Here is a 14,349-nt window from a genome sequence, read left to right on the forward strand (position 1 = left end):
GGCCGTCGAGCCAGACTCTGTCGAATGCTTGGGATACGTCTAAAAATACTGCTGTACAGTATTCGCGATATTCAAATGCAGTTCTTATTTCCGTTGTAATACGATTCACCTGTTCAATGGTTCCATGGCTTTCGCGAAATCCAAATTGGTGGGCTGGGATTATATTGTGGTATATCAGATGTTGATTAAGTCGGATCAGCAGGCATTTTTCAAATAGTTTCGAAATACATGAGAGTAGACTTATTGGTCTGTAAGATGAAGCGACTGTGTGGTTCTTACCAGGCTTTGGAATCATTATGATAATCGACCTCTTCCATCGTTGTGGAAAGTAACCAAGTTTGGTGATGGCATTAAAGAGCTTGGTTATGTAGCGAACTGCAGAATGTGGCAGCTGGATGATCATTTCCGGTGTTATAAGGTCGCAGCCGGGGGATTTTTTCGGGCTGAGATTGTCTTTGATTATTTTAGTTACTTCTTTAGGGCGAAACACAATTGGGGTGTGTTGCTGGTGGCAGTTTACGGGATAGGACGGTAGCGCGAATGTGCTAGTAGCCTGGTTTGGCGTGAACACATTTTGTAGGTGAGCGGCAAATGTGGTGGCTCTGTCTTCATCACTACGGGCCCAGCCACCTGAGGAATTCCTTATCGGCAAAACGGTTTCAGTCGGTGGGCGAAGAGTTGAGAGGGCTCGCCACAGTGACTTTTGTTTTGTGCCTGTTGGTGTGAGTTGCTCTATGTATCGGCGCTGATCGTCGTCCTCTTCTTGTTTCAGAGCGTTGGCCAGTTTCCGTGTGGCTACTTTTAGCTTTTGTTTTGCAGTTGGGGATCTGGAGGATTGCCATTCTCTGCGTAAGCGTCGTTTTACGTGGACGAGTTGCTCGATTTGTACGTTGGTCTTTTTTGAATTAATTGTATTATTTGTTATTTTGGGCGTTGCAGTAAGAGCTGCTGCAGTAAGGATGGATTGCAATGCACACGTGCAGCTCTCTATATCAGATTCAGTATTGAGTTTTGGGTTTAGCTCAATATGTGAACTTATATATTTTTTATACCTGAGCCAGTTTGTTTTGTGGGAAGTCAGTCTGGATGGTGGTTTAACGTTTTCTGCGTGCCGGCGGAGGTGAATTAGTACAGGCGAGTGGTCAGATGACAGATCCGGCAGACATTCAGCTTTAACCAAACTGCGGGAAATATTTTTCGTAACTGCGAAGTCGATCAGGTCAGGCAGCTTATTGAGGTCTGATGGCCAGTATGTAGGACTCCCGGGGGAAACATGGTCGAGTTTATTAGTGGCTTTAATTATAGTCTTATAAAGCTGTTTTCCTTTTGGGTTCACAAGTCGCGATCCCCAGTGAGTGTGTTTAGCGTTGTAGTCGCCTGCTGCAATGAAGTGTGGCCCTAGTGCTTGGAAGAAATCCAGGAATTGATCTTCTAATACTGTGAAACGGGGGGGGCAGTATACGGCCGCTAGTGTAAGGAGAGTGTTGTCTTCCAGCTGAATGTTGATGGATGTGGCCTGAAGATGATTTTCCGCAAATTCTTTGTAAAAGTGGTGCTTCATACGGTTCCTTATGAGTATGGCGGTGCCACCGTGTGCTTTTCCGTCGGGATGATTTGTACCGTAGAATTGTTGAATGGTGTGTGTTTTTTTTTTGTGCGTTAATTTCTGTAATATAGTGGTATTAGTGTATGTATGTAATATTTGAATACTTCATTTGTGTTGAAAGAGTGAGAATATGGGTGCATGTTTCAAAGATTTTTCTTTTTATTAAGGTGTGCAGTTTATATGTGATTTTGTGGTTCTGTGCCAGTCTTAGAAAACATACACTTCACCGTTCGTATAAATTCGTATTTGCATATATATATGTGCACATGAGAGTACTGATGTGGTACTTGGCCTTACTAAGCTTCGGCGGTGATTATCAGCGATTGATTTCACACAAGTACATTACACGTCACTCTTACACATTTGTATATATGGTTTTGTTGTGTATATTTTCGATGTATATATAAGTATTTTGTGGTGTAGTACCGGGCCTTTAATGTTTCGGCAGTGGTTTATCAGCGATTGATGCCACGTAAGTACACTACATCTTCTTTTTTTCCTTATTGCATTTGAAATATTTGTGTGTGTGAATTGTTTTAATTGTTTTTGCATATATATGTACACATGAAAGTAGTGATGTGGTACTTGGCCTTATTAAGTTTCGGCAGTGATTATCAGCGATTGATTTCACACAAGTACATTCCATATCATTTTTCGCGATTTCGCCATTTTTTCCTTTTTTTTTTTTTTTATTATTTAATTATTTATATATATTATTTTTTTTGAAATTATATATGGGTGTTTTGTATGTTAATTAAGGCGGTTTATGTATTGTAGTAGGGCTTTTGTTGTATTCACTTTTAGACATTACTGCACTTCATTCTCACTCTTTTCCTACAACTACTTACAGTAGGACTAATAGAAGGTTTAATAGAATATTTTCTATTCCAGTTTCCGGCTGCGCCAGTTACCTCCGGGGAGCTTCGCGGGGTATTTAAATGCAGGAAAGAGAGGAGCTGGACCAGGAGGTAGCTACAGTGATCTTCGGAGAGCTTCGTGGGATGTTCAGATGCAGAGAAGAGAGGAGCCGGTCTTGGAAGTAGCTACGGCTGTCAGGGAATTCGATCGGATTCAATATTGGATGCGTCTACAAATGTTTGCTGCTAAAACTCGACTGCTGGTCGTCTTTATTTTTGGTCTTAAATAAGCTAACAGTGAATATTTATATGTGTATTACAATGTTGGAGTTCTTAGAAATAAAGAATCTGATGCAGCAGAAAGTATGTTAACAAGTATGTATATGGGATTGTATGCGCTGCGTTGTCTGTGTGAAGGGAATGCGGTGTCAGCTTTTTGGCGGATGTCGGCGGCTGACTCGTCGTTGATGTTTATGTTGCGACTTTGTATCGCAACGCTTCCCGGTTCGATGTCTTCACTTGTGAAGGCGTGGGGGTTTAGAAGGAGGGGTGGTGTATTGTACCGATGGGTCGGTAACTCGCGCTCCTGCTCTCCCGATCTCTTAGCTCCGACAGAAGCCCCGCTACCTCCAACAACAACAGCTGGAGATAGACCGACAGCCCGCTCTACCTCTCTACCTTATTGGAAAAGATAGCTTTCATATAATTCCCCTCGTAAGAGGTACTATCAATGAAATCAAACTTCAGACGAAAACGGAGGACAACTACAGAAAAGTCACAAACTATTTTACCGCACAAAAAATAGGCTTCTACACTTACCAGCTTAAAAGCAGCAAGGGCCTGCAAGTAGTCCTGAAGGGCATTGAGTCTGATGTTACGCCCAAAGAGATAACTGAGGCGCTAAAGGAAAAGGGATTTTACGCCAAAAGCGTGTTTAATATCAAAAACAGAAACAGGCAGCCCCAACCACTCTTCAAGATTGAGCTTGAACCAGAAAACAAGCCTCCTAGAAAAAACGAGGTTCACCCAATTTACAAACTCCAGCTCCTCCTGCACCGTAGGATCACGGTAGAAGAGCCGCACAAACGTAACGCTCCTGTACAATGTACAAACTGCCAAGAGTATGGCCACACGAGGTCGTATTGCACACTTCGCCCGGTGTGCGTAGTCTGTGGAGATCTCCACGACTCCAAACAGTGTCAAACTAACAAAAAAAATGCATGCGAGAAAAAATGCAATAACTGTGGGGGCAATCACACAGCAAACTACAGAGGCTGTCCAATCTACAAAGAGCTGAAAATCCGTCTTCACAAAAGAATGAACACGGCGCGGGCACACCAAGGAACAGCTACGCTGATACCATCAGAGACAAATCCTGAAGTAATGTTCTCGAAAGCAGCAAGTTTCGCTCCCTGGTCTACATCCAACACTAACAAGACAACATTTTAAAATCAGGTATGACGCCTCCAACCCAGAATTCCCGTACTCCACATGAAGTGCACACAAAATTAGACACACAACAAAACTATAACCCAGCTGCGCAGCAGGAAACAAAAACTGAAGCTATGATGCAAGCCTTACAACAGAGCATGATGGAATTTATGACATTTATGAAGACCACCATTCAAGACATGATGCGTAATCAAAACCTTTTGATAAAAATGCTTGTAGCCCAACAATCAAATAAATAATGGCTACCTTACGCATAGCTACGTGGAACGCCAATGGCGTTTCACAGCGCAAACTTGAGCTAGCTCAATTCCTACATGAGAAGCATATCGACGTAATGCTTCTTTCGGAAACTCATCTCACAAGCAAACACAATTTTCAAATAAGAGACTACCATTTCTACGGTACAAATCATCCCGACGGAAAAGCACACGGTGGCACCGCCATACTCATAAGGAACCGTATGAAGCACCACTTTTACAAAGAATTTGCGGAAAATAATCTTCAGGCCACATCTATCAACATTCAGCTGGATGACAACACTCTCCTAACACTGCCCCCCCCCCCCCCCAGTTTCACAGTATTAGAAGCTCAATTCCTGGATTTCTTCCAAGCACTAGGGCCACACTTCATTGCAGCAGGCGACTACAACGCTAAACATACTCACTGGGGATCGCGACTTGTGAACCCAAAAGGAAAACAGCTTTATAAGACTATAATAAAAGCCACTAATAAACTTGACCATGTTTCCCCCGGGAGTCCTACATACTGGCCATCAGACCTCAATAAGCTGCCTGACCTGATCGACTTCGCAGTTACGAAAAATATTTCCCGCAGTTTGGTTAAAGCTGAATGTCTGCCGGATCTGTCATCTGATCACTCGCCTGTACTAATTCACCTCCGCCGGTACGCAGAAAACGTGAAACCACCATTCAGATTAACTTCTCACAAAACAAACTGGCTCAGGTATAAAAAATATATAAGTTCACATATTGAGCTAAGCCCAAAACTTAATACTGAATCTGATATAGAGAGCTGCACGTGTGCATTGCAATCCATCCTTACTGCAGCAGCTCTTACTGCAACACCCAAAATAACAAATAATACAATTAATTCAAAAAAGACCAACGTACAAATCGAGCAACTCGTCCACGTAAAACGACGCTTACGCAGAGAATGGCAATCTTCCAGATCCCCAACTGCAAAAAAAAAGCTAAAAGTAGCCACACGGAAACTGGCCAACGCTCTGAAACAAGAAGCTGATCCGACTTAATCAAAATCTGATATACCACAATATAATCCCAGCCCACCAATTTGGATTTCGCGAAAGCCATGGAACCATTGAACAGGTGAATCGTATTACAACGGAAATAAGAACTGCATTTGAATATCGCGAATACTGCACAGCAGTATTTTTACACGTATCCCAAGCATTTGACAGAGTCTGGCTCGACGGCCTAATGTTTAAAATTAAAACATCCCTACCCGAAAGCACACCCTTCCAAAGTCTTACCTCTATGACAGAAAGTTTACAGTGCGGTGCAACACTGCCACTTTCACTGATCATACGATTGAGGCTGGAGTCCCCCAAGGCAGCGTTCTTGGGCCAACCTTATACCTCATCTATACAGCCGACATCCCTACAAATAGTCGCTTAACAGTATCCACATTTGCCGACGATACAGCTATCCTTAGCCGTTCAAGGTCCCCTATCCAAGCTACAGCACAGTTGGCACTGTACCTCATCGACATTGAGAAGTGGCTCTCTGACTGGCGAATAAAAGTAAACGAGCAAAAATGCAAGCACGTGACGTTTACGCTAAACAGACAAGACTGTCCTCCGCTCTTGTTGAACAACATACCACTCCCGAAAGCAGATGAGGTGGCGTACCTAGGAGTACACCTTGACAGAAGACTCACATGGCGCAGGCACATTGAAGCCAAAAAAACCCAACTTAAACTCAAAGCCAACAACTTACACTGGCTCATCAACTCTGGTTCTCCGCTCAGCCTAGATCACAAGGTTTTGCTCTACAATTCTATATTGAAACCTATCTGGACCTATGGCTCACAGTTATGGGGCAATGCCAGCAACAGCAATATTGACATCATACAGCGAGCACAATCAAAGATCCTGAGAACCATCACTGGGGCACCGTGGTACGTTCGGAGTGAAAACATCCAAAGAGACTTAAATATCCCATCAGTTACCAACGCAATCACGGAACTTAAGCAAAAATTCCATAGCAAGCTTTACACGCACCCCAACCACCTAGCGCGAGGTCTAATCCAGCTCAGCAGCCGTTCCCGTCTCCGTCGAAAGGATCTACCAACCCAGCGAATAAATTATTAGGGCCGTTTAATCATAGAACAGTTGGAAAAATAATACAACTGTTCAAAAAATACTTGTTATAGTTAAGATTTTTAAACTAATTGTTAGTTCTTATACAAGAAGATTCAATAAATAAAAAGCAAAGTAAAAAAAAAAAACTTTATTATTTAATGACAATGGTTGTCAGTACACTTAATATTGTTTAATGACAATAGTTCTTGCTTATTATTATTTAATTGGTTGATGACAATTGTTTAGCTATAGTTGCATAAGTATATAGCGTGATTGAAAAACTCGTGACTGCACTCGTTCACCATTCTACTCCAACTGCTTCTTTTGTCTTTTCCGTTAATAAGCGTTGCCACTGCGCGTTACTCTCTTGCTCTCTGTTTAATCGTTTTTAGTTTTAGTTCCCTGATCTGGTTCATTTCCCACATAAATATAGGACCCCTTTACAATTGTAATTGCCTCCCCGTGGTGTTCCATGTGTACCGATTATGACATATATTACATATAATTAATTATTAACATAAATATAAATATGTAAACGGTAGCTTATTCGAGCGGCGATTTTATCATACGAATTTCAAAAACTTTAAAATTATAATAGTCAGGGGGGAATTTTTAATTATTATTTTAGTTCATCATATTGCTACGAAATTGGCAAAAACTCCAAACATGTAAATTCGTTTCCTTGATCAGAATTGATTTCGGCCCGAAAATGGTCTTCTAGCACAAGTACGCACACAGATACACGTTCTCTTGTTTTTTTTACTCACACAAACAAGCAAATTATATTTTTGGATTTCTTACGCTCTCAGCATAAGCGAGCGGAGATAGAGCAATTTTGGGCGTAACCAATAATTGCTGTTTCTTATTTAAATAATTAAGATTTTTTAAGAGAGATTGTTGTAAAATATGAATTATTTGAATTAGATCAGTATAATGTTATTCAAGTGTACTTGAAAAGAGAAGAGAAGAGAAGAGAAGAGAAGAGAAGAGAAGAGAAGAGAAGAGAAGAGAAGAGAAGAGAAGAGACGAGACGAGACGAGACGAGACCGAGACGAGACGAGACGAGACGAGACGAGACGAGACGAGACGAGACGAGACGAGACGAGACGAGACGAGACGAGACGAGACGAGACGAGACGAGACGGAGACGAGACGAGACGAGACGAGACGAGACGAGACGAGACGAGACGAGACGAGACGAGACGAGACGAGACGAGACGAGACGAGAAACGAGACGAGACGAGACGAGACGAGACGAGACGAGACGAGACGAGACGAGACGAGACGAGACGAGACGAGACGAGACGAGACGAGACGAGACGAAGAACGAGACGAGACGAGAACGAGACGAGACGAGACGAGACGAGACGAGACGAGACGAGACGAGACGAGACGAGACGAGAAAAACGAGACGAAGACGAGAAAGAACGAAAAGACGAGACGAACAAAAAAAGAGACGAGACGAGACGAGACGAGACGAAGAACGAGACGAGACGAGACGAGACGAGAAAAAAAAAAAAAAAAGACGAGACGAGACGAGACGAGACGAAAGACGAGACGAGACGAGACGAGACGAGACGAGACGAGACGAGACGAGACCGAGACGAGACGAGACGAGACGAGACGAGACGAGACGAGACGAGACGAGACGAGACGAGACGAGACGAGACGAGACGAAGACGAGACGAGACGAGACGAGACGAGACGAGACGAGACGAGACGAGACGAGACGAGACGAGACGAGACGAGAGAACGAGACGAGACGAGACGAGACGGAGGACGAGACGAGACGAGACGAGACGAGACGAGACGAGACGAGACGAGACGAGACGACGAGACGAGACGAGACGAAAGACGAGACGAAAGACGAGACGAGACGAGAACGAGACGAGACGAGACGAGACGAAGAACGAGACGAGACGAGACGAGACGAGACGAACGAGACGAGACAGAAAACGAGACGAGACGAAAAAAAAAAAGACGAGACGAGACGAACGAGACGAGACGAGACGAGACGAGACGAGACGAGACGAGACGAGACGAGACGAGACGAGGACGAGACGAGACGAGACGAGACGAGACGAGACGAGACGAGACGAGACGAGACGAGACGAGACGAGACGAGACGAGACGAGACGAGACGAGACGAGACGAGACGAGACGAGACGAGACGAGACGAGACGAGACGAGACGAGACGAGACGAGACGAGACGAGACGAGACGAGACCGAGACGAGACGAGACGAGACGAGACGAGACGAGACGAGACGAGACGAGACGAGACGAGACGAGACGAGACGAGACGAGACGAGACGAGACGAGACGAAAGACGAGACGAACGAAAGACGAGACGAGACGAGACGAGACGAGACGAGACGAGACGAGACGAGACGAGACGAGACGAGACGAGACGAGACCGAGACGAGACGAGACGAGACGAGACGAGACGAGACCGAGACGAGACGAGACGAGACGAGACGAGACGAGACGAGACGAGACGAGACGAGAAGACGAGACGAGACGAGACGAGACGAGACGAGACGAGACGAGACGAGACGAGACGAGACCGAGACGAGACGAGACGAGACGAGACGAGACGAGACGAGACGAGACCGAGACGAGACGAGACGAGACGAGACGAGACGAGACGAGACGAGACGAGACGAGACGAGACGAGACGAGACGAGACGAGACGAGACGAGACGAGACGAAGAACGAGACGAGACGAGACGAGACGAGACGAGACGAGACCGAGACGAGACGAGACGAGACGAGACGAGACGAGACGAGACGAGACGAGACGAGACGAAGAACGAGACGAGACGAGACGAGACGAGACGAGACGAGACGAGACGAGACGAGACGAGACGAGACGAGAACGAGACGAGACGAGACGAGACGAGACGAGACGAGACGAGACGAGACGAGACGAGACGAGACGAGACGAGACGAGACGAGACGAGACGAGACGAGACGAGACGAGACGAGACGAGACGAGACGAGACGAGACGAGACGAGACGAGACGAGACGAGACGAGACGAGACGAGACGAGACGAGACGAGACGAGACGAGACGAGACGAGACGAGACGAGACGAGACGAGACGAGACGAGACGAGACGAGACGAGACGAGACGAGACGAGACGAGACGAGACGAGACGAGACGAGACGAGACGAGACGAGACGAGACGAGACGAGACGAGACGAGACGAGACGAGACGAGACGAGACGAGACGAGACGAGACGAGACCGAGACGAGACGAAAGACGAGACGAGACGAGACGAAGACGAGACGAGACGAGACGAGACGAGACGAGACGAGACGAGACGAGAACGAGACGAGACGAGACGAGACGAGACGAGACGAGACGAGACGAGACGAGACGAGACGAGACGAGACGAGACGAGACGAGACGAGACGAAAGACGAGACGAGACGAGACGAGACGAGACGAGACGAGACGAGACGAGACGAAGAACGAGACGAGACGAGACGAGACGAAGAACGAGACGAGACGAGACGAGACGAGACGAGACGAGACGAGACGAGACGAGACGAGAAACGAGACGAGACGAGACGAGACGAGACGAGACGAGACGAGACGAGACGAGACGAGACGAGACCGAGACGAGACGAGACGAGACGAGACGAGACGAGACGAGACGAGACGAGACGAGACGAGACGAGACGAGACGAGAACGAAAGACGAGACGAGACGAGACGAGACGAGACGAGAAACGAGACGAAAACAAGAACGAAGAACAAAAGAACGAGACGAAAAAAGAACAAAGAGACGAGACGAAGAACGAGACGAGACGAAAAAAAAAAAGACGAAGAAAACGAGACGAAGAAGAACGAGACGAGACGAAGAACGAGACGAGACGAGACGAAAGACGAGAGAACGAACGAGACGAACAGAGAACGAGACGAACGAGACGAGACGAGACGAAGAACGAGACGAGACGAAGAAAAAAAAACGAGACGAGACGAAAGACGAGACGAGACGAGACGAGACGAGACGAGACGAGACGAGACCGAGACGAGACGAGACGAGACGAGACGAGACGAGAATTATAGAATTAAAAAATAAGTTCAAAATTTGAAGCCTCGCAGGTTTGTCCGCTTTATAAGGAGAAGAAAGCAGTACATTATTACTTACCATAACAACTACGTGTTCTGTGGGGGGAAGACGGACTTGTATATCTTCGTCGGATTTGCATTCATCGACTAAAAAATTTTCTACTCCAATACAGTACTGTAGTGGCTTAAATCTTGCTTGACTTTGATTGCATTGTAATAAAAATTGGGTCTCGTGCGCGTTTCCTACCCTAGGACTAATGGTGCACATAGTATCAGCAGGTCCCATGTTTTTTTCCAAGAAGACCCAAGATGTGCCGTAATAACTAAATTTTGAGTTATACCGATTCACAGCCTCTACATTAAGATGTATTCCAAGCAAGCGCTTTTTGGTTTCTTTAACATCAAATATTAGTCTTTTTGAGGCTCCTTCCACAGGTAAACCCTCAACGCGCCAGATCCACTTCGTAATTTTTTTATTTTGGCAACGCAAACATTGTCCCTTTAGATGAATTGGCATCTGTATAGTGTATTTGTTGCCATTGCAATTGCTCACGCATGCAATATTTACATTTATTAGGTGACGAGATGAAGAAAACACTATACTTTGTTTTGTAGTGGCAGTACGAAGAGGATCGAACGTAGACCTTACTAACAGCATGACGCGTAATGTCTGGTTATTAGGTTGACTATATGCAGGTATAATTACCCTATTACCTGTAGAGTAAGCCCTATTAAAACTCATGCATTGAAAACGTATACATAACTTACATGTGCCCATATTTTGTTGACATACTCTTGTATTTTGTTTTTGATTTGAAGTGCAAGACCATTTATATCCCAAGTGTTGCGAACTCGACCGAGTCAAAGATAAATCTCTACTGGGACCAGCACTTACAGAGATACTTTTTCCGCGAAATACTTTACGATAATTTCCACCTCGAATAGAAGCGAATAGGCGTTGAGAAGCCAAAGCCAAGTAACACTAAAAATAAATTAAATTAAATTAATTTGACGGACATCGACAGATCAATTTGGATCATCAAGAATATATATATGTACGAATTCAGACCGAGAGTGGTTTATCGGTAAATCTATTGATCCGGTTTGAAAGATTAGGTAGACGTTTTTGGCCTGGGTAGGGGTTACTTCAAGGTATTGTGTGTTAATTGTCGATAGGAGGCAGAACAAGAGTATCCTGTTTGGGAGTAGGCCATCGTTATTATATTTACTTTTACTAATTTTCTTTTTCTTTTTAAAATTAGACTTATAGTGTATTATCTTTCTACCTCTATTTGTTTCTTTAAAATGTTTATCATCTATTTGTCTTAAATTTCCTGTCTTTTTGCATGGGTTAGTCGTTTTTGATCTAACTAGAGGGGATTCTTTGAAGGTTGTGTCTATATTAAAGTCGTGTCTATTTTCATTGAGTTTGTCAATTTTGTTTACTTTATTTTGTTGAGTGTTAGAGGCATTGGTTCCTGCAAAAATTAAGATGTCTGCTGGGGTTCGACCAGTTGTGTTTTGTTTTGTAATGGTAAATGTAAAGTATTTTTTCAAATTTTGTGAATTGGTTTTCATGTTCATTTTCGCTTGTTATTATTCTTAATTTTTCATTAATGGTTTTATGAAATCGCTCTATGTCAGATATTCCATTTTTACTTGTTGTTATTAAAGTTACTCCTTCTGATTCTAACCAAAGTTTAAGTGCAATGCACACTAAGACGGAGTCCTTGTCGGCTTTTATTTCTATAGGTTTACAGATCTCGTAGAATATGCGTAAAATAGCTCTTTTAGTTTCAAGCCAATTTCTACTGCTTACTTCTATCAGGGAGGCGTATTTAGAATAAATGTCAATACATGATAGGAATTGTTTATTGTTTACAAAGTAAAAATCCATGACATACTTGTCTCTGGGACTAAAGGTTTCTGGGGTCGTTTCAAGGGTTAATTTTGTGTTTCTATGTTCAGTTTTAGCGATGTTACAGATTTCACATTTGTTTATGATGTTTTGGATAACTTTTTGATAATCAGGGTAATAGTAAAGTTCTTTGAACTGAAGTGTGAGTTTTTCTATACCAGGGTGTAACAATTCTTTATGTGCTTTGAGAATGATTTCCTTGAATTGGGCGTATGTTTGAATGTCTATTAGTTTTCTGCTGGTTTTCATAGTTTTAGTGAAACTGTCGGGATTTATGATTTGAATATACGCATTTTGAAATATTTGAAAGTCGATCTCATCAGGAAAGTAAATAACACTTTTCTTAGTGCAAATGTGTTCTTTAATGATATCTTTAGCAAGGGTATCAGTCATTTCTTTATAACTGATTTTAATTCTGGTTTTATGGAAATCTTTTATCAATTCGAATTGTTGCTAAATGTGTGCTTTAATTTAAAAATATATCGAAATTATGAGCCATGAGCCAGAAGGACATTGGCAAAGGTCATTGTTGACATAAAGGAGGCAGCATAGTTAAAAGCTTTTAATTAGATCGCAATTTATGGTGGACATTATCAAATGGAATACCATAGCTACTTGTATTTATCAGAATTAGAAATTGCAACCAAAAAAGCTAACAAAGCCAAATCAATTGGCCTACAAACAGTTGTGTTCAAATAAATAGATCTTAGATATCTTAGATATCTTAGATCAGTTGGAAAATAAATATTATTATATATCATATATTTGGACAGTTTTAGAATTTCCACAACTTTTGCAGTGTAGTATGTGCCTATGCAATATTAGTATAAGAGCATTGCCCACTCGAAGGCAAAAAGTATAAGTGCATGGTCAGCATCCACACGCCGACCAAATGCATATTACATACGTACATACATATCTCGCTCTCCCGATAAGCTCAGATATAAGCTCAGATAAGCTCCGCCGCTGGCGTACCCGGCAGCGCAGCTACGCTAATTAGCCTAAGTCCAAATATATTGAATACTGTAAGATCAGACACTCTGTAGACCTTGAGCTGGCAGAACCATTTCTGCCCACTCTACTCTTGAGCTGGCTGAACCATTTCTGCCTACTCTAAGATATAAGAAGAAAAGTGAAGAAATAAAAAGGTGGCCTGACGGCTGCACTTAAGAACAAGGCAAACACGTGTTTTAACTTGGTGGACCTTTTTCTTTACATGGCGACCGTGACAGTCGTCCAACGCTGGACGAATTGACCCAAGTTAGTGTCAAGACACACAAGGAATAATTAAATGGAACCAAAACTAGCCTAAAAACTAAGGAAGAATTGACCAAGCTGGAATACTGGACTGGAAGAAGACACCTTTTCTTTACATGGAATTGGAATTCCCAAAACTAAGGAAGAATCTGAGTGAGTAGAGTTCTATTGAGTATGGGAAAACACCGTGGCGGTTTGAAAACTAAGCTGAATAAACGTATAGCCCACTTAAAGTGGCTAATATACGGTCAGCAAACGCCACCGGTTTGGTCGACAGCTCTAAAGCTACAAGCAGAGCTAGACCACTTGCGGGAATATCAGCAAGAATTAAGGACCCATAAACTCGAGAAAACTCACTCAGATAACATTAAAAATATACCCGAAATTAATGAAATTCCAAAACACCAGGCATGTCCAGCACCAGCACCAGCATTAACAAAGCCAAAAAAGTCCTGCCCCCCTGGCTGCGAAGGAATCTGGAGTCCCCACTGCCTGGCGACTTGTGAGCGACCATCGACGTCTTCAGCGGCGAAGAAATAGACAGCAGCGAGGGAGTGTCAGCGTGCCACCCCCGGCGACGCCCAGCTGACACCCAACAGATAGACAGCAGCGAGGGAGTGTCAGCGTGCCACCCCCGGCGACGCCCAGCTGACACCTGATGAGCATCATCAACAGCAGAATATAATAATAAATATATATAAATATATAGTAAATATAAAATATACAGATAAGAAAAATTGTAAGAAATATTGTAAAACGGAGCATATACTATTATGCCCTGTTAACCCAATATGGCCCGTGAAGCCATAGCTAGAATCAGGCAGGCAACAATGTAAAAT

General features: G+C 43.6%; 1 protein-coding gene across 1 annotated transcript in view; it reads right to left on the reverse strand.

The window, feature by feature from the left end:
- Positions 1-11,077, reverse strand: part of LOC116803386 — a 51,843-nt gene extending 40,766 nt beyond the window's left edge. The window contains exon 1 of the mRNA XM_032727128.1: positions 10,415-11,077. Within this exon, the coding sequence (XP_032583019.1) occupies positions 10,415-11,077 (663 nt within the window). The remainder of the gene's footprint in view (positions 1-10,414) is intronic.
- Between the last annotated feature and the right edge of the window lie 3,272 nt (positions 11,078-14,349).

Source organism: Drosophila sechellia, unplaced genomic scaffold (genome assembly GCF_004382195.2).
Source record: "Drosophila sechellia strain sech25 unplaced genomic scaffold, ASM438219v1 Y_03, whole genome shotgun sequence".
NCBI classification, from domain to species: domain Eukaryota; kingdom Metazoa; phylum Arthropoda; class Insecta; order Diptera; family Drosophilidae; genus Drosophila; species Drosophila sechellia.